At 36.1% G+C, this 24,308-nt stretch overlaps 2 protein-coding genes across 6 annotated transcripts in view; one reads left to right on the top strand and one right to left on the bottom strand.

Moving 5' to 3' along the window:
* Window positions 1–22,787, top strand: LOC124164307 (immunoglobulin domain-containing protein oig-4-like). 2 transcript variants are annotated; one of them, XM_046541563.1, is made up of 4 exons: window positions 1–589; window positions 19,991–20,291; window positions 21,326–21,475; window positions 22,096–22,787. In XM_046541563.1, the coding sequence occupies exons 2-4, from the start codon at window positions 20,007–20,009 to the stop codon at window positions 22,252–22,254; spliced, it is 594 nt and encodes a 197-aa protein (XP_046397519.1). In that variant the 5' UTR covers window positions 1–589; window positions 19,991–20,006; the 3' UTR covers window positions 22,255–22,787. The 2 variants fall into 2 exon arrangements, with proteins under 2 accessions (XP_046397519.1, XP_046397518.1); XM_046541562.1 differs by lacking the exon at window positions 1–589 and adding an exon at window positions 18,876–19,144.
* LOC124164305 (multifunctional procollagen lysine hydroxylase and glycosyltransferase LH3) overlaps window positions 1–24,308 on the bottom strand; it is an 83,426-nt gene that overhangs the window by 4,461 nt on the left and 54,657 nt on the right. For 3 of the 4 annotated variants that reach the window (XM_046541555.1, XM_046541557.1, XM_046541559.1), the window contains 4 exons: window positions 15,376–15,514; window positions 11,488–11,670; window positions 10,695–10,799; window positions 8,416–8,562 (listed from right to left, as the gene is read on the bottom strand). In XM_046541555.1, the coding sequence (XP_046397511.1) occupies window positions 8,416–8,562; window positions 10,695–10,799; window positions 11,488–11,670; window positions 15,376–15,514 (574 nt within the window). Of the gene's footprint in view, window positions 1–6,195; window positions 6,340–8,415; window positions 8,563–10,694; window positions 10,800–11,487; window positions 11,671–15,375; window positions 15,515–24,308 lie in introns of all 4 variants that reach the window. The other variant, XM_046541556.1, reaches the window with a different exon arrangement.

The following is a 24,308-nucleotide window of genomic DNA, read 5'->3' as shown; positions in this document are numbered from 1 at the left end:
CGTTTTGAAATTTAAAGTCAATATTAAGGCCAAATTTAGCAAAAGAAAATCGATGAATACTGAAGATTTGAAGAGAGAAATTTTTCAAATATGCATGAATCATCATTGCAACCCAACTGTTTAAGCCAATGAAATGCCTTACCCAAAAATTACTACAGGACCCACATCAAAGAAGTTTAAAATCCTAAAAATTTAAAAAGCATAAATAATGATAATGTAGGCACGAAAAACCTCAAAAAAGAGTTATGATTTGGGTCCTGTTCCATCATTGTTCATCAAAATGAACACAAAAAAATTGAAATTTTTTTCAAATGAATATTGATTATGCCATCAAAAATATCAAAATATCACTATTAAAAACAAACTAATCACAACATAACCACTATTAATCAGATTAAACCGAAAATGAAAAAATCTATCCTTGAGACTGGAGTCTTTTGAAAGAGGATAAACAAGGACAGGGTGTTATAACAGGTACTAATAAGGCTTCATGCAAGGAAAAAGAAGGTTGGGAGCAGAGAAAAGACAGTGAGTTAATGGAGGTGCAGAAGGATACTCAGGAATAAGAGAATTTCACAGTCAACAAAAGGTGAGTTCCCTTTTGTACTGCTATGGTTTTAATTCATGCCATTAACTGTTAAGATTTTATATTGCTTTGTATATTTACATAAAAGGCCAAAATCAATAGTGCAACCTAGTTAAGTGCTTACTATGGCAATAACTCTATCTAAATTATTTTAAACCACAGTATCTCCAAAATAAGTCTTCAGGGGAAAATAATACACAGAAAAAGTTAATGTTTATTGACCTCACCTAAAGTTTAAAATGTTGAAGTGATTATTGAACACTATCAAACTCATGCACATTTGTATTAAAAAGGAGAAAATAATTGGTATTGACAGGCTTAAATTTGTATGTACTTGTATAAAATAGAGGCATGCTTTTTAGGAACTGCATAACATATTATGTTAATTTTAAGCAAATTATTGAAAGCAGATAAATTTTTAAAGACTGGAACAGAGGTGATGATTTATAATATGTTAAAGATAAACTATATTAAGTCCATGAGGATAGTGGTACTAGCATGTACAAGATCTTGAGTGACAATCAATGATCCCTTCAAGCAGTAGATAAACAGTCAACTAAATTTAGTCATTCACTTAAGTATTCCATGCACCACTCCTTTTAAAGATGTAAAGCAAAATTTTCAAATAAAACACCACCATTCATAACTGCAGCTGGTATTTACAACATGATGATGATAATGAAGCACAAAAAGAGGTCAATCATGAGCAATGAAAACATGAATTTATTATGCAAACTCTGTCTCAAAATCGGGGAACAATAAGTGCATGTCACAGGGAAACTTTTTCATTATAATTAATCAGCAGTCACAACGAATAATACAGAAGGAAACTAGTACAGCAGACAAAATGTAGGATGATGTAATGTTATCTATTGTTACGATCATTTTATTGCTTCCAAATGTATGAGTTAAGGGTAGCAAAGCCTGTGGCATTCAAATGGATATTTTTCCAAAGTTGAGCTACTCTGTGCAAATCACAAGAATCACCCATAAATAACATAAAATCTGTATTACACACTTAAAACGATACATTTCCAATTTACCAATTTTGAAAACAGTAACAAAAATCATAAAAGATCTGAGCACTTTGAATCTGTCAAAGAGCTTCAAAATAAATTTGTTGGTAATGCTTAAATGCCATGACCCTGTGGCTATCTATAAATAAACCACAAAATTTATACTTTTCCAAGTCAGATAAAATCAGGGATAATATCTCACCATTTACCATCTAATTCTAGCTATTGCATATCACCTCTGCTCAGGGCTGGTTCTAGACATTTTTCTAGTGTAAGCGATCAATATTCTGCCCTCCCCTCAAATGAAACCCTCAAACCTCCTTGTGTGATTGGCACTGAACATTGGACTGAGCACTTAGGTGCCTCCTTTTGCTTAGTGTCCAATGCAACCACGTACTTTGTTTACTGCTTAAACCAGTCCTGTTTCTCTACACCACCCTCAAATTTAGACCAGAAACCACCTCTAATTTACGGCCTTTTGAAAATGTTATGTTGAAATTCATACAAATGGCTCAATGAAATCATCATCTTAACTGCACTGACACAAGCAATTACTAATTCAATCTCATTTTTCTTTGCTAAGTAAGTAAATGTCTCATAGCATGAAACTAAATTCCATTTCATGACACCTTTTCCTGGCTAAATAACAAAACATGTTTTCCTAGGATCAGTTTCTGCATATTGCGAAGGACAATAAGGCCAAATAATTCATAAATGTAAATCATCTGCTATGCTATTCGAATTCGATTCGAATTCAGAATGTCATGTAGAAAAATTACCAACATTACAACTGTATTAAGAACACAACAGCATGCAAAAATAATATTTCCAAAGAGTTTACAAACAGGCAGATATGCATTGGAAAAGTAACATCTAAGGTCACTGAATATATAAGCAAAAAGATTCTCTAATTTTCATTCCTCAATATGCGTAATTTTCCAAAAGAGCGGCATCAAAGATTTGAACTTCTCCTTGGAGGGTGCGTGATCAATTAAGCAGCAGATGATGAAGACATCAAAACTCTCTGACAGAAGTTTATACAACTATTAGAACATATATGTACTCTGATTTCAATAAAATTATTGATATGAATACAGCAGATTCCCGATTATCCGACTGCAGTTTATCCATTTTGTGGTTTATCCGTGCATTAGTTTTACACTTTATCGATGTTTTCCGCGACCTTTATAAAAAATTAATCGGACGCAAAAGCACCAGGATATTTGTATTTTAATGCAAGGCTACACTGGGCTTATTATTTCCGTTAGAATCCTCTTCATAAACTGGAATTATTTTATTTACTTTTCGACAAGGAATGTTTCAAGTTTACTTGGAAATCTGCTGCAGCATGCAAATGACGATCAGCGGCAGGAAAAAAGCTCTTGATTAATTAAGAAGATTCTTCATTGGTTAACCAATTGCAAATTGAGAGATATGTTGTCCATGGTCTATAATTGCATATTTCACATTGCAAATGCACAATTATTAATGTGGCCTCGCATTCGGTTGAATACGGCCCAAAGGAACAGGAGATTACATCGCACTCGGACATAATTACGCCGTGACTAGTCAAGGTCAAACTGGAGAGGAAGGGATAGTAGAAGTGAAGTAGAGATAGCATAAGTCACAGCCAGGCACTCGCCTGTGTAGACGAGTTGCCAAAAGTCCAGGTTTCCTATAAACGCTGCTGGGCGATGGGGTGATCGCACGCCCATTATGTTTACGGAAGCTCCGTGTTCATCTTGTATAAACGTCATGGCACGTGATTGTGTTCAGTGATCACAGAACCGCGTCCCACAGCAGTTGCATACCAGGCAACTTACGCGAGATGCGACTATGTAGCGTGGTGACTGACAGTATAGTTTCCGACTTCGCGCAGCGGTTTTGAAGCATTCGTACAAACCAATTTTCTGAATCCATGATGCCACATGGGTTTGCATTTTTCGGAAACCATGTATTATATAGAGCAGTAAGAATACGAGTACAATGATGAACAAAGATCGCGGTCGGGAAAAGAAAGCTCTAAATTATTCCGGATAGCTAATAACAGACCATGCGCATCATCAATTTAATGTTTCATAATTAATAGATTGTTTGATCAACGTAAATTATGAAAATTACAAGAAATAAGAGTGAATGTTTGGATTATTCATGTTTTCCAATTATTCGTGTTGCCTCTCCCCATCATTAGCCCGGATAATCGGGAGTATGCTGTAATAAGTAAAATTATCCCCATTATAAATTTTGATGCCATGCTCTGCAGCACTTGTGTAGCACACAAGTAGAAGACGGCAATTTCAAAAGTACATCGATTTTTAGCATCACTTCTTTATTAAGTCTCACTCAGAAATTAATCAATCCCAAACACTCCCATATTTCATGATAACCACATTTTTTACTTGGCAAATAAAATGAAAACTCAGGAGTAGATTTTTCAACGAAACCTAGCACTATAACTTGTTTTGCAAATGGTTGAACTCTCATTAATTCCCTCACTATAATGCATCATACTTAGACAAAAAAACTTCATCTTGTCATATTTAGGCTCAAGGGAATTGCAATTCAGTTTCTATCGAGTTAAAAAAAATCATTAGGACAAAATGTAAATAAGTCTCTTGAATTTTCACCATCAAATGCATAATGCATTGAAAAAACCATAATGAACGAATGTAATGCTCACAGAATACAGAAAATCCAACTCTGATTTTACAAAGCAAAATGAGAGGAAGTTTCTATAAAAGGAAGCAAACTTTCGGTACTGACAGAAAGCATATGTAAAATGCACAATGCATTTGAAAAGACAAAATTTCGAAAACATAAAATTTTTTACAATTGCAAACCTCCACCTCAGTCCCTGGGAAAAAGTACTTAATACCGCATATGTCTGAATATAGTTCCCCCTTTTTTTCCAAAAATGCCTGTGGCAAAAGTGAAGGGGGGACTATATTCAAACGCATTTTTATAACTTTTCCCAAAACTGAAGCCTCAAAATTAGGGGGGGGGGGGACTATATATAACAACGAACGAATATATAAGCGTGCGAACAATTCCCAAACACTTCATGAACGGCCCAGAAAATTTGCGAACTGTTTGCACAGTACGTGCACAGCTTATGAACAGTTAAGCGAACAGTTCATTTTCACCAGGGTATTCAGAGGGGGACTATATTCGGAGGAATACGGTAATTGTTTTTGCAAGCAAGGGAGAAAAACTCAGCAAAAAAACTGTTATTAACTACGCCTTCATAATGGTGGTTGGTTTCACTTGTGCACCTTTAACTGTATCTTGCATTGGATGGAAAGACTGGAAGATGTAAATGACAAGGAACAATTGGTGGTGGACCAAGAATGAACATGGCAGAATGGATTTGAGCTCATTAAATTCTCTTTTTTTTTTTGCCCCGACTACATTGATGAAATTTGCCGTGTGGTCACATGGGGTGCAATTTTCAGGTGTTCCAGAGTGTGACATTATGAAGCACAAGTACATAGTTGATTGCCCTACTGGGGTAAAGGATGCCTGATTACTTATAGTGGTCAACAAGAGATAGGGGAAACAAAAAATGAAGAATAGGAACAAAATATACAAGTTTCCCCAGTATGTAAAGACATTCATGGCCGGACAAAATTTGCAATCCTATTTTTGTTCTGAACTCGAAAAATGCTGGACCCTACCGCTGAAAACAATTCCTTAGTGGCAATTCCTTAAGACATTTGACATAACCCAGTGCCAATTTTGTTGGCCCCAGTGAATTCATATTATCAAGATTTTACTGAATCCTTATACGTCTCATTATTTCATAACTAATTTTGAGGAAGTAAGGGAACAGAAATAAGTGACAAGATATAAAAGCAACTGATTCACAGTATTACATCTAAATTCGATTTCATGACCACACTCACATTAATAAACCCTAATGCACTGACGAAAGGCTATGAGTGGGGACAAATTTTAGACTGGATCTTCAAACATAGTTTGGATAAGCCAAGATAAGGAGCATAATAGGTCAAGTATGTAAAAAAAATACCATTCCAGGAAATAATAAATCATGTAAAGAAGGAGGGTACTTTAAAAAGTACATCCCCTACACAGTATCACATCTAAATTGGATTTCATGACCACACTCACATTATTAAACCCTGATGCACTGACGAAAGGCTATGAGTAGGGACAAATTTTAGACTGGATCTTCAAACATAGTTTGGATAAGTCAAGAGAAGGAGCATAATAGGTCAGGTATGTCAAAAAAATACCATTCCGGGAAATAATAAATCATGTAAAGAAGGTAGGTACTTTAAAAAGTACATTCCCTACACAAGTATACATGAACTTGAAGTGATGATGGCAGAAACAAAATAGGACTTGGCTGGGAAAACACCAAAATTAACGATTTATATCATTATAAAATAGAGTTAAGCAGTACATATGGCCAAACCCCGAACCAGTTATTCAACAGTTGTGCCGGCAAAATATGATCACCACCCCCAAGAGAAAAAGTGCGCTTTAAAAGATAAGTCCTCGACCATCTAAACTGTTCGAGCTTCATAACAGCAATACTGAGATGACTGATGCAGTTGGAAATGTCAGTCTTACTTGTGTGTAGCCATCATACACCCTCCTTTGAAGAGGTCTCACTATTTCCATGAGAAAATGGTCCCACTGCTTTTCCATCCCAATCTGATTCATATGGATATCTCTGGTAGGCACTTGCTCGTATCCACCTTCAATTCGTTCATCCTACATGTTTTTCCATGCACGCACAGGGCGGCATGAAATATTGTGTTCCGGTATGAGTGAAAGCATTCAGAAATGTGGATTGAAGTAGGAAGTTAATGAGGAATGGGCAAAGCAGATATATAGAAATTTGAACACATCCGATCAAAATGGAAAAATTTTCAGGGTTTAGAAAAATTTTGAGCCCATGATTGAAGTGGTGTAATTTTTTTTTAAATGATCATAAGTTTGAATTTGGAATGTAAAGAAAGGTGTTTCAAAGACAGGAAGAAAAGAGAAATGAGAAAAAGAAGACGTAAGTACATTTTAGTGAAGCATATCCTTGCAGTGGGGGAGGTTGATAAAAATTAGTATCATTAATATGGACAACTCAACTATGCAAGCAGAACACGGCACAAACAAAGGAAAATGTCACTTGATTACATTAGTAGACACAGTGGTTGCTGCAGTAAACAGATGACGTAAACATGGTTAGTTAAACGAAAAGCACCAAGTAGTTATAACAGGAGCATCAGCCACAAACATAAATCGATCATTAAAATAATTATAAGCCTGAAAACAGAAAATGAAAGAAAAATATTTCAGCATTAGGAATAAATTCAGTTAAAAAGGGCAGATATTATATAAATATGTATTGTTAATGACTGGACATAACACAAGCAAGCTAAACAGCTGGTTATTTATCTGCGTAGACTTTGTCACTTGGGAGCCTAGCAAAGGTGACTACCTTAGATAGGGTGGAAATATTTGGGCTGGGGATCCAACCCCTGGGGAGATGGACTACTAATAAGCCTCACTGGCTTTGTAAGAGATCTTCCAAAAGCACCAGCTTCATCTGAAGGTGACCAGGGCGAATTGTTTGGACCACTTTGGGCCCATCCTTACCTCCCATACCCTTTACGCAGCATGACTTTCAAGTCCATCATGAAAACTCATGGTTTTTGGCATGAATGCCACCCAGCTACGTATACCACTACTTATATTTTTATGATAAATGACACATTTTAAAAGACCTATATACGCAACAAATTTCATTGAGAAATGTGTATCCTTTATATGAGCATTGTGCACAATTAGTACATTATATATCTTGATATTTTCCAAGTAATGAATCCCACAACCCCTTGTCTTGAGGTTAACAAAGAACTGTGATGAACTAAATAGTAACTATATTACCTTCACACACACTCACTGTCAGAGTCATTTTTATCAATATGCATTGTAAAATCCTATTAAGAACAGCATAAACGCTGTGAAACGAAGAGCACATTACAAAATATTACTCTAGGATCCAAGTAATTAGACATCAAGAAAAGTGGATCTAAAAGTGAGCTGTACACAGGAATGTCAAATTGCAAATACTCTTCACAGAATTTGCAAAATTTGAAATACTTTAGCTGCAGCTAAGAATGGTGGAGTTAGCATAAATTGAAAATTTCTGCTTTTAACTGAAGTCTCAGCATTGGGTTAAGAGCTTAACATACAGTTCCCTTGAACACTGATAAAACTGCTTTGGCAACAGGGAAGATATAGAAACACAGCAAATTCAGATGGACTCTTTTCTGAGGCAGTGGTTCAACTCATCAATATTTGTCAATGTTTCAATTGGAACCTCATTTGTCAATATCTAAGTGAGATAAATCTCTGGAAATCATCATCAGTATCTAAGAAAGAATCGGTACTACAAATTGTTGGCAAATATGATGAGTTGATTCAGTACCCCACCTGAGAAGAATTCAGCAGAAACACATGCAGGAGAAAGGAACCTCTCACACAACACAGAGATATTTACCAATTGACTCATCAAGCAAAAGGTTATTGATTTGACTTTCAATATAGGAGCATATACTCCCAGGAAATTTACTCAGGAGTGAAAAAAATGTAATACTAATGAAAGAAGTTCAAGTTGGAAAATATGCATGGATAAGTACATTCCAACATTCCCACACACAAATGAAATTCCAAGAAGAAAATAAGTAGGCTCCCTAGTTAAAACTTAAAACTAATGTTAATTTTCATTTTCGTTCTAACATGTTTATGCCACAGGTTAAAAAAAATATCATTATTCTGCACACATACATCATGATAATATCCTGTGAAGACAAGCTCTTGAAGTGGTCGTACTATTACTCGGAGGAATTCCAGCCAATGCTGCTCCATTCCTATCTGCTTCATGTGAATATCTCTTGTCGGCACATTCTCATAGCCACCATCTAGCCGATTATCCTAAAGGTTCCATCATGGCATATTAATTAAACACATATTAGTTTATTCAAAGTGATAACTAAGACTAAACTCACAGTGTGGAACATCAAGTACTGGCATCATTATATCTTCTCAGGTAACTTCTAGTGAAGTTTATGAAAGCTCTTCATAGTTTCAATTATTTGCTAAGAAAATATGTACATGCTAGAGGAAAAATAAAATGTTTTTAGGAGTTACAGCCATCTTACAAGCACCAAAATTACTGGAAAAAAAGTCATCAAGAGATGAACAAAACAGATATCAATGAACATAACATCTTTTTTATATACACAGACAAAAAGAGAAATAATTTTAAAAAAACTCTCAAAACAAAATTGGAAGTTTTGATGATACAAATTAGAGTTATGATCAACCATTTTATTACGCCATTTTGCACAAGTACTACTCATCAAAAGTTGATGATGGGACCCTAACATCTGTGGTTCATTCATATATGGCCACAATAATAAAGAATAATTTTAGGGTAATAGACCCTAAGTTCAAATCAGGGGTGCAGCTAGGAATTAAGGCTAGGGGGGGGGGAGGTTTCGGTGCAACTAATAATGGCAGGTCTGGGGGGTATAGAAAACCTACCAAGGTAAGCAAAAGGTGTGGGGGTCCTCCCATAGAACATTTTTAATGATATAAATGGTTCAAAATGGTGAGTTTTAATGCCCGTGTGAATAGTTGGATACATTTTGTTTGTGAGTCATCTGTCCCACTAATATTAGTTACAAACTTTATCACATTAAAATATTTTTACAAAAAAGTTCTCTGAGCTTCAGGGGGGGTGGGTTAATCCCTCAAACCCCCCACTTCATTGCCCACTGCTTCAAATGTATACATACTATCCTTGATGCTAGAGCCAGGAAAATGGGTCCCTTCACCATCAGGAAAACCTTGTCATATGCACCAAGTAAGTCTCAAATGTTTTGACAGCAACAATCAAGTTAATAACTTAAACTACCACAGAATATGACACTTGAAGCTACTATAAATGGTAAAAATATAAATCGCCGCATGAGGAGTCACATTTTGGTATGACTCTCCTTTAACACCACAGAACCTCACTCATACAATCTCATTTTGTGGGAAGCTGCAGGAGCAAGGTAAAAGCGTGCAGCCATTGCTGGCCATTAGAAAGCCTTCAAGGGGGTCACTGGGTAATGCAAGTGCTGGATGCAGCGCGGGAGAGTCTAGCGTGGAATGGCATATGGTTAACTTGCATTTGGTGCCGAATACTCAGTGTATATGTGAGTTAAATTACATTGAAAGCACCTAACCCCCCATTATTCCCTTCCATCGACTCATTCCTATTTTAATGTAAGACACGGTCTCCAGCATTACTTTGTAGAACGGTAAGGCTGTTTTATGAAGGAAGGGGGGGGAAGGCCTTGGGATGGCTTGCATAGGCAAAACGACAAAGGAAAGGGGGAGGGGGGTTCTCATAAAAGGTTTAAAAGACATAAGGAAAGTAAGGTTGAGGGACGTGGGGGAATGGTAGAATGACATTAAGAAATGGTGACTGGGAGGGGAACATATTGTCATTACAAAGTTTAGTGGGGCAATTCACAATCTCAAGCTGTTCTACGAAGTCCATTTTACGCCCTTTGTCAATGCAATGTAATTTTGAACCTAGGATTTTGAACCTGAAAATGTGGCTACCTATCAGCAAGTATGCCGTAGCACAATACTTGGGCTTTCTGTGCCATCTCAAATTCCCATTATGTCTGAGTGGCCAAAGAATACTTACACCACAGTCACAAGGGTCCCATAGCAAATGCAGAGAACCACTAATAATGCATACTCGCAGGGGCGGATCCAGGATTTCTTTCTGGGGAGGGGCACAAGCAAGGCCATATCCAGGATTTTGTTCTGGGGGGGGGGGGGACACAAGGATACCACGTAATACAAAATGAACACTAATGGAAAATGATAATGGGACCGTATTAAAAATCTTACATATTTTTTAAGGGTCTGAAGGGGGCACGTGCCCCCATGCCCCCCTCCTAGATCCGCCTATGCATACTCGGAACAATTTGTATTTTTTTACATTGAAAAACTCTCAATTAAAAGGCAATGTATGCAAACAAAAAACTTTAAGAAAGTTTTACCTGATTAGATCCATCCGACCATTTCCCAAAATGTTCCATTTCTTCTATTAGCTCTCGACAAAATCGAGGAGTAATAACAGGAAACCAATAAACATCTGGACAGGGCTGAATTAAAATTACATACATCAAATAAATAATGTGAAACTTTCCTTATGCATAAAATTTTCAAACTTCACAATTACACCATAGTTTAATGCAGGGGTCTCCAAAATATGGCCTGCGGAGGGCTTTCATCCGGCCCGTGCACTCGTTTCAAGTAGCGCGCGATTCTCGCTCATTTAACTCTGTGAGATGCCGCTAGGAGCATTGCAGCGATGTACTGCACGTCAAAGTCGCCTTCAACTGTTCGTAAATAAGAAATACACCACCGGATTCTTCAATAGACGTTGGTATCGAATACTTCAGTCATCGGCAAATTTGCTATCCGGCCCGCGGGGCGAATCGGAACTTGGAATGTGGCCCTCGTGGCCTAGTAAATTGGAGACCCCTGGTTTAGTGATACATGAATAATTATTAGGATATTCAGCATTTTTTTATCAATGTCATTTTATTATCACTGGCTAGATCTGCCATGATCTAAAATAAATAATATCTATTACAATAAAGTGTCAATACTAAATATGCTTTAGAATCATTTAAAAAATTCATCTGCTTCATTTATTTCGATGAGTTCAAGAAATACATTATAAGCTAATTCTTCAGCCTCTGGACACAGATTAACTCATTCAACTCACTGTGCAAACTTTAATTCAAGATTCTCTACAGAGACAAAAAGATTTAATAAAATACAAACCTGTGCAATGGTCTTGTTTGGGTTGAAATTTTCTGTGTAATTTTCATGGATGTAGCGTTGTTCCCAGTCCCATCTATTATCAAATATTTGATACAGGTCATTGTGTAAATGAGATGTATCAAAATTGTCCGCATTAATTAGATGTCCATAGTCAAGACGATTGCTGACATACATGAATATATTCTGTAACAAAGAAATTAATAAGGTTTCATTGAAAAGTATTTCATTCAAACATTTATGCAAGTAAGTTAACCCCACCACAAAATCTTTATCTCTATACAAGATCATATACAGTGGAGCCCATACATAATAAAGTTGAGGGGGCTGAAAATTTATTTTTTTTAGTTAAATTTTTAAATTTAATTGGTACCGAGGCTCATGGTGCTAGATGCAACGCGAGGGAGAAAGGACTTCCAAGAAGCCACAACTGGCCGAGAGCCAAAAACCTGCACTATAGCCGTGCAAAACGGTACGTGCAACACAGGGATCAATGATCGTTTACAACTTCTTTAGTTTTTGGGGTAGGGAATGCCTGGTGTATTTCGCATGAGATTTGCTCAGCACATGACAGGGGTGGGAGTTCGCGAGTTTTGTTTCAGAAGAGGAATTCAGGTGCTAAGGTTAGATTTCTGCATGAAGATAATATAAACCATGAATCGAATTTTAACTAGCCATCAGTAATTCACGTCAGTAAGCTTTACTTTGGCTATTTTGAGAAGGAAAGGAAGAGAAGAAGGCACAAGGTACAACTAGAGGGGAGTGAAACACAGAACAGGATAGTAGCAAAACATGGAACAGAGGGGTTGTAACAGAACGAGGGGATGGAAGTGGGCTGAATGGAAAAGTCAACACTGCCTTGAACTTATAGAAAAGCAAAATAATGGTAAGGTTAGGAAATAGAAGGGGGATTTTGGATATTCGGATTATTTTCAAACGACATCACTGTGTTCATTATTAACGTGCAGTAAACAGAATTAAAGAATCACTGAAAAATTTCAAAAATAGCCTATTGCCATAATCCTTGTGGTTTTCAAATGCAAGTAGGTACTGAATGCCCATCGAGTACCATGAAAATTAATGAATTACCCAGAAATATATTACCCTGAATTATTATATTACCCTTCCCTCCTGAAATATTTACTCATATCTATCCACAAAGGAGACCTCATTCTATCTTACAAACGCACCTCCAAAAGCAAAAAGACCTCATTCCATATAAAATCGTATCCGGCTCGATTTTGTGGAAGTTCTTTATATCCATGATAAAAAGAAGAACACAATGGTAATTTCCACACTTTTAGACTTTATAATATCAAGGATAATGACACTTATGTGTTGAAACCATGGTGGGTTTTTTTTGGGAAAGGAAATTACCATTGTGTTCTTCTTTTTATCACCTCATTCCATATTACAAAAGGGGGCCATAAGCCTGAAAAATAAGCCCCAGTTTGCATGAAATTGGACTCCAAATTCTGATTAAAATCAGGCTATATGTATTGTCAAATACAAATAGCTATTGTTATCAGAAAAATAGCAAAAGACAAATGAGTAATGTGCAATGGAAGGAAATAGATTTTTCCTCTTTTGATGGCTTTTGGAAAGCATACAATCAGATTTGAAGCATAGCCATCTGAAACAAATAGCCACCTAAAGGTACAGTTCACTGCTTTTTTCTGGAAGGAGCATAAAAAATTACCAGAATCTTCACAAGTACATTAGTGCCTAAATTGCTCCCATATTCTGGCTATTTCACACAGTTGATAAGGAGATCAATAACAATGGATAGAGCTTCATAAACTGACGAAAGACTTATTACTATATGCAATCATTTGAAAAACTTATGGGAGTGACATATCCAAGCTTGCGGTGAATTGAACCAATCTCCAGTTTTGGGTTCCAAAAACAATCTTTGGCGCCACAAATGATTTATTGTTAATTTGAATTGTATTTAAATATCCAGTAATCCATGTCCAATGTGATTCATAAAATAGTTCTCAGAAAAAAATGGATCATTATTAGAGATGTGTCGAATAGCAGATTTCTCGAACTCGAATATCGAATTCGAATATTAATTAATTTCTCGAATACTCGAATACCTCGAATTTCGAATACATACCTCGAATATTAGAATTGCGCAAAGCCTATTAAACGTTCGCTTCTTCCTCTATTTCACTTGATGAATGTATAAATAAAAAGGTACACAGTGGAACCTCGATCTATAGTTTTTCAAGGGGATGGACGAAAAAAAACGATGAATGTGGGAATGTTTGACTAGGTTGCCTATGCAGCAGGAAACCCAAGATTTTGGCGTGCAATTGTGATTTCCTTTACAGGATTGAACAGGAATTTAGCTGATTAATGGAATATTTTAATTTTATTGAAACAATTTGGGCATATAGTTCATTTAACATCGCTTTCAAATATCCTAAGGGGACACACCACCTCGCGAAAAAATGATTGCATGCAGTCTCAGCATTTACACTGCTACAATGGATTTCTGTCTGATGTATACATTCTTATCTACCAAACACCATTTCAGCGGCACGCCCATCTGATACTCGGCTTCACCCAACATCTTGTTTTCAACAGGTAGCTCGCTTTACCCCCACTCCTACTGTCAAGTGCTAGCAGGCAATCCGAGGTGTTTTGCTAAATATTAGTGCTTCTCCACCGGATTTTCTTCTACTTCAATTATTTTCAGTCCATCAAGTTCTCACGAGATAAGCAGATGAATTCGAATTGCTAGCAGGGAGAAACCAAATATCCTGAGAAAATATCCCTTCCTCTGTGACTGTGACAATGGAGATTTATAGCATAACTCATAAATTGTAACTTGATATGTGTTTTCGGAAAAAAATACAGCATCAACTTCCGAGAAGCTCAGCTGCAAGGATATAGAGTTTTGCCAGAATGCTAAGTCTCCGTCGTATTTTGACATTTATTTACTTGCGTAAAATGCTTAAATAAAGTCAGAAATACGTCGTATTTGGTCTTAATCTTTTTTAAAATACCCACAAATTACTGATATTTCAATCCAATAAAGGTGTAATATCAATTGCCAAAAGTCATTGTTAGACAACTTTTGGGCTAATAGATGACTCATGCAGCAGTTGACCTCCACAAATGGGGAACTTTGAGGCAGGTAGGCAGAAAAAGGTCAGAGGGGGAGAAAGAGGGAAGGGTGAAACACGATTCTATTATTCTCCTGTAACTTGATATTTTCTTTTGATGCTTTTCATTTATGGTCTCCGTAATATGAACCCTGCGTGAGCTGGGGCCTTTTGTTTGAATTCAGAGAGGAGGAAAGCGTCGCAGGAGGAGGGGCCGAGGACTGATGGATGGAGAAGGTAGCGGATTTTGGGAATTGTGCTACTTAGTTACTATCCCACGGCACAGAGGTTCTCCTGGTGTGGGAAACCGGGGATTTTCGGATTTTTTTCACCCGATTATTTTCGGTTCCCCACCTCTATCTCTTTTCACCGCTCTAATCCGCTCGAATTTGATGTAGTTCATCAACTTGCTTAAAACGGCGCTGCATGTACTAAACGACTAGAGTTCTCTACATTTTTCCGAGTCAACTAACAACAACGTGCGTGCAACAGTGTATGACGCAAAATTCAAAGTATTCGAGGTTGTACCTTTAGCATAATTATTCGAGGTCTCGAATATCGAATTCTTTCTTGTAGTCGAGGTATTCGAGTATTCGCAGATACTATTCGCACATATCTAATCATTATAACTTACTTAGAAATTTTACAATGATATAATGGACACCATTTAGTAACTGACTCCCACAGCCTTAGTTTTTGCAAAGGAATATGAAGTAAAAAGTACTTATGCATTATATGTACTTGGTTTATTAGTCATTCCTTTGATACCATAACTCACCTTTTCTCTCATATTTTGGCAGAATGCCATGTCAGCGTCCATGAGGTTTCTGATATATGATGGTTTTGTCTCCTCATTCTTAATTACTGTTCCATTAATGAGATAACAGGCAGATATATAAGGTATATTCCAAAGTCCTCTGAAAAAGAAAAAACAAAGTTAATACATATGTATATATGATAACTACATAGTATTTTGCTCAATAGTTTTATTATCATTAAGTATTTTAAGTATTATCAAATCAGAAGCCTAATTTTAACCTTTTGCTGGCAAAAATGCAGTAACAATGAAAAAAAAAGAACTGACATGAAAATTTCAAATGAACGCTAACACCCACAAAATTCATATGAATGTCCACAAGAAAATATTTACTCAAATCATGCAATTAAATGAAAAAAGATAAGTGGCAAGAGTTTAAAGGCATTGGTAATGATCACCAAATAAATTTAAAAGATTCATTAGCATATGCAATAAACTAAATAATAATACCGATTACCAATAAGAGGGAATAAATGAATACTTTAAAAAAAATGGAGGAAACAGAGAAGAACAACAGTACATACTGACTCTGGAGACTTGACTGCTGATTTTACATTCAACACAAATTTATCACAAACAGTTACAAAAGGTGGAGTAACCATTGCATGTATGCAGTTTTGTATTGCATTGTATATATAGCACATTGAAATGGAATATTTTAAAAAATAGGCAGTGGGAAAGCAAGCAGAGACCTTAAATGGAGAAACCAGCAAGAACGTCTTTCTCCTCTGATAATTTTCAATCATTTTACCGAATTACAAAATGTTTTAGCCCTTTTAGCAAGCAGGATAAATCACCACGGAGAAAAGCAAATTAGACACAGGAATAAAAATTAGCATAGATAACACACTTGGAAAATCAATCCTTAAGGAATGTGCGAAGACAGTTAAAAATTAGAATGCAATGTTGTCGGAAGTATTGGATAACAGCTGCACAATGCAATTTGTTAAAATTCAAGCTATCTTACATCGGCAAAAAATGTATTATCAATTAAGTTCAGTGAATGAGGATGAGAACTTAGTTTTGTGTTCTCTTTTCTATTTCAACAATATTATCAAGCACGCACTGACATTCCATAAATTTTGCCTTTCTTGCAAAACACATGCTGCATTGATTGGATTTGTCTTTTAGGTACAAGACTTGCAATTAACATGTTAAATACACAATTTCAAATGAGAGGAAAGGAAAATACCTATACATTTGATTCTGTCATCACACTCAAGAACTTAAAATGTCCTTTTATGGAATTATTTATTCAATTACCCTTTTGTGAAGGTGAAAGTACAATAGCTGTCATATTAACATAGCAATGTAAAAAAATAAACAAAAAACATATAAAACTATCATGTAGAGCAACAACCTGTCCTACACCAAACCAGCTGTTGTGTCGTAATTCTTGAGAAAGTAAGGTTTTTGGATTAAGAAACACTAATTTTTAGCAATTTATCGATAAAAAAGAAATAAACAAGGAATCCCATTTTGGTATCATTCATGGTTTAACATACCCTAAGTATTAAGAGCACATGAAAAAATGGCTTTAGAAAATACATATTAGGCTTTAGATAAATATTTTAATGCAAACCTACAAATTTGCCAAAAAAAATCCAGGCATTCTTCAGTAAACCAGACAAAATGAGCTGGCACTAAAAGAGTTGTACCAAACATCTATATGTGTGTAACACATAAAGCTGGGGACAAATCAAAAAAAGGTTCTGAAGTCACCACTAAGGTAAGCAAATATGAAGGTGCAAGTAGATTTTTCTAGCAAGGAAACATTATAAAATAAATACAGATACTTAAAGAACATGGGTCAAGACTTAAATGTCGGCGTGAACTAATAATGTGCTTGCTGTTTTAAGTTTACTGTAACTAGCCACAGTGATGGCTTCAACGGAGTCACCCGCAATGCACAAATTGTGCTAAAAAGAGAAGGTGAGATTACAATAGTAGTCATGTAAATATAGCATTGTAAAGGGAAAAAAATCATTGGCCTTGTCCGGGATTCAAACCCCAATTCCGGGTTTCCAGTCAACTGCTCTAACACATTCTTAATTTTATTGGGGGATCTCGGTTTGAATCCCCGTCAAGGTGAATGTTTTTTCCCTGTGGAATTTTTGCACCATTTGTGCTTGCTCTTATATATTGAATGCGATATCTGTAGGGCTTAAAAACCAGTGTTTAGACACCCCCTTTTGCGTGACGCCCTACGCTGCTGCATACTTTGCTTACAGCTTAAACTGGCTCTGGGTACAAGTGAAGAGCCATAGTCTAAGTATAGCACAGAGGCATTTTTACACACTGAGCTAGCAAAAAATGAAAAGAAAGAGGCTTCCGAATCACTGATGCCTCTCTCTCCTCACCGTTCCCCAAGTTTTCACCCTTGTTCCAATCCCTCAGGAGGCCCCAACAGATGGGACTGATAGAGGTGGTAATTACTCAATTGGCGGCAACGGGCCCAGTCCTTCCACATCCCTCTCTCCCTGCCTCACTCCGTCCCAACCAACTCTCTTCACCCATGATCCCAATAAAAAACTCCTCATGCATAAAAAGGACCCTAATTCTGAAAGCCTTTCAAGTTTGCCGCATCACCGACTTCGTTCCAGTAATAGCAGTTTTAGCATCCTCAGATAACGTGATGTTCCCATATGATGTAAGTATCGACACATGACTTTTTTTTCTCCTGCCTGCGTATCAAAAGCTTCTATTTCAACACCCGCTAAACCTAAGTATATTCAATTGAATGGTAAATATTAATAGATGATAATATATATACTTAAATCAGAAATGTTTCAATGGGAAAAAAACGATACATATGTAACTAAAAAATAATGAACATCAAGAAATGAATGGATAACAAACAAATTATTGATTAAAAATCAATAACAATGCTATTATTAATAATTTTTTTATACCTCAGTATGGTTTTCAATTATTACAAAATGTGGAGATGGTTGTAGAATAAATATTTTCATGCAATAAAATGAGCATAATAAATCATTATGATTGAAAGCACAGAGGTAAAACCTAAATGGAAGTTCATTCCATCTCATGGAAAGAATGAAATTTTTTCCTCAATTGATTGAAATTGGGATAACAAAAAAAAAAACATTTGGCCTCTTCTAGAGCCATTCAACTCCAAATCTCCCCACCACAATGTTCCCCAACCTTAGCAGTCCCCCCCAAAAAAAAAAATCACCTCATATCCATCTAGACCCCCATCCCTCGTTCACCACTTCCCCTCAATCTTCTCCCCAACCAATTGAGGCATCAAAACAAATTCACTCACAGAGACCGCCAAAACCGACAAGGGTATCATTTCCCATTTCTGACAAGGGGAGGGGAGAGAAGGAAAGGTGGGGGGTCGTGGATGAGAGAGAGAGAAGGGGGAGAGACCCTTAGGCATACCACCCTCCTCCTCCCCCACACCAAATCGTTTCCCCTCTTAGCACTCAACTCCACTGGAATGATGGGTGTGAATTAATGTCTGTCACATAGTCAGTCTGCTCTTCTTCGGACCAGGGAAAACAGCAAGCTGCCGTCCCAAAAGTTGTGTCCTCTTATGGTGGCTCACATCACAAAGGGATTTTTGCCACCGTGTTTTGGGGCGGGGCAATGACTTGAACAAGTCTTCAAGGAAAAGTCACAAGGTCAAAGGAAGAGAAGAGAAGTTGAAAAGAAAAAGTGGAAAAACAAGAAATCCATTACAACATTGCAACACTGATAAAAGGAGGTATGAAACGTCCAAGCAGCCCGGTTAACCGTACGTGTGTGCACTTCAAGCTTTTATTAAGTGAGGAAATTTAAGTGACAAGAGTTAGAGTGAGTGACAAGAAATTTTTTGTTCTAGTGCTGAATTGAAAGTGGTTCGTTCATTCACTCAATTAAATTCCAACAGTGTGGTCTTACTCCCGTGGATAGGAAAGGTTGTCTTCCTGACCTGTTTCAACAAACATTTTTACGCTAGAGAAGTGCATCACCATATAAAAACAGGATAGTATGAATAGCATGCTACAAATAAATTAGACTTCCTCACCCAATAAAGCAGTGTAAGAAAAGTGAAAACATTTTACAAACAGTGCAGTCTTATCTAATTAATAGAATTACCAACTTAACAATTTCTCCAGGTCAAATAATATCTTTACACCCTAAAGACTTCATAAGAACCATCACAAATTTCTGTTGCCTTGATAATTAGGGCAATTATTCTATGAGCATTCAAGAGCGTTCAACAGGCCATCTCAGCAATGGAGGAGGAAGACACAGCAAACATTACTGTTAATTTTTAAATAAATAATTTAAAAACTAATCCATAACAAATTAAAATTATTCAGCAATAGAATATTGCATTTGAAAATCAGCTAAGAATTTATTGAGAAACTCCAGGAAAAAATCTCGTCACGCTTCATTCTTCATTGATTTGTGCAGAGTGAAAACCTCACAGATGCTAGAAAAAACTTACCCACATCAAAATGAAAGAGTGACCCATAATTTTATAAAATATATGTGTACATAATCTATATATACGGACAGTGGCAAGCATCATATATGTGAAAAAATATTGTCTTTTTTATTGCAGACATATAGACACTGAAATGTCAATGGTGTGCAGACTGATTAGCTCCAAGGGAAAACGGAGACTTTGCTTCAAAACTTCATTCCTCCTAGTCGTGGTAGTCATCCTACTAAACTCTGAGGGGGTGGAAAGCGCAAGAGCTGGAGGTGGTGCCCGGGCTGGAGCAACTGCCGGTGGAAAGAGTGGAGGCACCAGAGGAGTGGGGAGGGGTGGAGGGCGAAAGACGCATTATTCCTCTTCCGGAGTCCCTGTTATCATCAATTTCAGAAATCCAGCGAGTGCCAGTTACTATAACCACCCAGATGTAAGTACAAAAGTTAAAATTTGACTTTATTTGACAAACACAATCTGTGGCAGATCTATGGGAGGGGGGCCCCTAAGGGTGCTATGGATATCCAATTTACACTAGATAGAATGGCAATTTTTTTCGGACCCCACTAATGCTTGGAGTTTACCCCATACTTAGCCCCCCCTTGTCTCAATCCTGGATTCGCAATGGAACACAATGAAACTAATTCAACATAATCTTTAATTAAAAAAGCAACCACCATTCTAAAACGACTTTGCATATTTCATTAATACTGCCTTTGCTGAATAGTTTCCAGTAATTCTAATGCAGCGAGTGAGGAACTTCTTGGGGATGAAAAGTAATTTACTAGCAACTCCTACACTTGATTTTTACAAAAATTAGGAATTTCTTTTCAAATGATTTCAATGGCACGTAAGGGGAAAAAATAGTATCACATGATTTTGATTTGCAATCAGTTATTCCACTTAATAATTGCATTACAACAGTTATATTGAAAGTGAGAGAGAATGTCAACTGATATGCTCTTACTTCGGGATGAGGCCATGACCATGTCAGTAGAGGTGCTAGTCAGTCAAAAGTCTCTAAAATTAAACACTGAAAATTTAATAAAGTAATTATGGCATCAAAATACTAAAAATAAATTCTAACAGCACAATTCAAAACAGGTAAATATTAAATTAAAAATAGAAAATTTAATTTCCAAGAAGTCACCCTAAAAGGATTCCTTATAAATATTACGGTATTTTTGTGAAAGGAAAGTACTGATTTCTAAGGAAGATAAGTACGCAAAGATTCTAATATTTTAAAAAATTTACTTTCATAATATGGTCTCATCAATTGATAGCGACATGTAATTGATACAACCAACAAGGTGTAACAAAGGAATGAGAGGTGAAACAAAGATTGAAATTCAAACAGCTAAAATTTCAAGATCATTGCCATCCCCTACAATTCACTACAAAGAGTTTTTAAGTAGCAATTCATTCAATAATTCATATTTTATGTACATCTTTCTCTACTTTTTTTAGGGGGCACAAATTGTAAAATCGTCACATTTTGAGCTGGATTACATGCTGGGAAGAAAGATCACTTTCTTCTGCATGGCTAAAGGGCTGCCAAGGCCACATATTACCTGGTTTAAGGATGGAATTGAGCTGTATGCACACAAATTCTTCCAGGTAAGACTTCTACTCAAAGCTTCATTTGATAATACCGCAAACATTTTCGCCATAGGAAAACTATGCTAGCATGATGAAACAGATGACGAGAAATTCGCACGACCTACCATGATCATATTTATTTCAATATTAGAATTCACATTCAAGATAGCTTATAAACAATACTCACTCTGAAAACTATCCCTGAAAAGACTATTGTACTCTTTATGAAATCACACAATAGTTATACCTCACCAGACATTTACATGATAAATTCCTTTCTATATTTTAATATTTTTGTTCCTGGAGCCCCAATATACATGAAGCTTCAATATCCCTTGTAATGTATATACAATTCAGATCAACCATTGATGCAAAATCTAAATAAGACAAAGTGTCATACGAAGAGGCTCACTAAATCAACAAACAGATGTACTAAATGCAATAAAAATCTAAAATGACTAGTAACTCCCTTCAGGTCATTGCAATGAAATTAAATCACATTAGATAAAAGGCTTGGAATCACATTTTCTATTATTCCTCCCTCTCTTCGACATAAAAATTGTTTCTTTCAGGGAACAATTTGCAAATATTTTCAAGTTCCCCAAAAACTAATTGCTTTTTTTTCCTCTCTGCTGTAGGTTCATGAATGGACCATAGGAGAAGACACAATCAAATCAAAAATGGAAATAGATCCAACAACTCAAAAAGATGCAGGCTATTATGAATGCCAGGCAGATAACCAATATTCGATTGACAGGCGTGGTTTCAGGACTGACTATGTAATGACTACTTATTAAAAATTTGATAATGATAATAAATTTGTTGAAACCAAGTTCTTCCCACATCAAAATGAAGATTACATCAACATCACTAAAATAAGTATAGCAGAGTTATGTTGTAGACTTCAAAAAAAAGGGACCACTGTAAAAATAAACAATATTTTGACAACACAGATTCAATTGCGTTCTATCAAAATAATTGAAATAGGATTGAGTATATTCTGCCACAGTACTCCAATTGGTGAAAATAATGGAGAAAAATGGTCTCAGAGTTCATTAATTCATTCACATAATCATGCAGAAAATGTGTAAATTTTAGTGCATTAATATGGCCAAAATAATTTCAAGGCTGATATTTTATCTGCTCCTAAGAGAGAGAAAGCATTTACTACCAGAAGCATCAATTGGGTAATGCCAATTAAAATAACGATAACAATTTCAAAAAATTAAGGCACATATTTCTTTATCAAGCATTGCTACATATGATTAGATTTAGCAATATCATTTTGTACAATTCTGATATTAAATATTTTTTAAATAATTTGCAATTATGTATGCCCTCTGAATTTCCTTTTTTCACAACACTAATGTCCCTGATGAGACAAAAAGCTAAAAGTTGTCAGTCATAAATCAAACTAACAATCATGCAGTGAATGACTGAGTACTGCAGTGACTCATTACAAGTTTAGATAATGTATCTAAGATATGTACACTATTCTAACTAAAATAAATCAACAGAGATATTTTCCATTAGGCTTAGTAAGTTCATTTACTCAACTATCCTGTAAATACAGCTCAACTTGCAAACAAGAAACTGACAACTAAGGGTATAAATCAAAATACAACTAGAATGAAATGAAAGAAAACTTCTAAACACTTAATAATAATCACGTAATTGAAAAAGTTATAATGTAAAACTTATGAAAAATATTGCATTAAACATTTAACTAAAATAAAAAGAATATTATTGACCCTAACCAAAGGAACATCACACAAATTTTGACTCCTGCACAGTAAACAGGAGGCATTTCAATTCTATATATTCATCAAGGGGAAGCAAAAAAATTGACAGACAACAAAACCAATTTCTTATAATGGAAATGCATCAAAGACCACCTCTCTAATGCATCATAATTTTTACGCCACCACCTTCCTAGAAATATTTAATTCACTGCTTTTAACCATTTTGCACCGAACATCGGGTGGAGCCGACGGGCATTTTCATACCCAGGAGACCTAACGTCGGGTATATATGTTGTGGATTTTTCAACACAAACAACCGGACGTCAGCTGTAGCAGACTGGTCATTGTGCTCTGGCCGACGCAAGGGAAGGGAGGTGACCGCTGAGGTAGCAATTGTCGGATGCATTCAGGTCTGGCCTTGCTTAGTTAGACCTTAGGGTCTCTCCTTGGAAATTTAGCCCAATCCACTCCCTCATTTATGATAATTTTTAATGCAGGAATACGTTGTGAAGGGGCTGTATTATCAATGGCTTTTGAAATGATATATTTTGTTGCGTACTACAACTTTTTTATACTTTGAAATGATTTCTTCGTTTTTTCTGCTTATAAGCAAATTTTAAACGAAATTATTGTGTTAAAAGTAACGGACTTCTGGGCTTACAGTCTTAGTGCCTTGTTTTCATCATTAACACTAACACTAACAATTGACACTAACATCAATTAACACTAACATTGTTGTTATTTACACTAGAAATCTGTTTAAAATTCCACAATGCTAAAAAAAATGTTAGTAATTCTTTTATAGAAGTAAATTATTGAAAATCAAATGCAATATTTGGTTGAAAGAAAACACTGTTAACACATTAAGTTGACTGTGGATTCACTCTAGGATAGGTTTAGAGGATCTAGGCCAGTGGTCGGGGCAAAGGATGGACGCCCAGTTGAGTTGGGTCCCAAAGCCGAGGGATGAACATACCAGGGTAACTCCACCCCAAAAAAGAGCTAAGCAGAGAGAGGTTACAAATATTCTTATGCTACTCCTAGCATGGAAAATGTTTCCCTATTGTAGGCGCCAGCAGGAAAGGGTAAAAAAATGGGCTAAACAGTGT

This window comes from Ischnura elegans, chromosome 8 (genome assembly GCF_921293095.1).
Source record: "Ischnura elegans chromosome 8, ioIscEleg1.1, whole genome shotgun sequence".
In the NCBI taxonomy this organism is placed as follows: Eukaryota; Metazoa; Arthropoda; class Insecta; order Odonata; family Coenagrionidae; genus Ischnura; species Ischnura elegans.
Note: the sequence above shows the minus strand (reverse complement) of the source record. Positions and strands in the feature narration are given on the sequence as shown.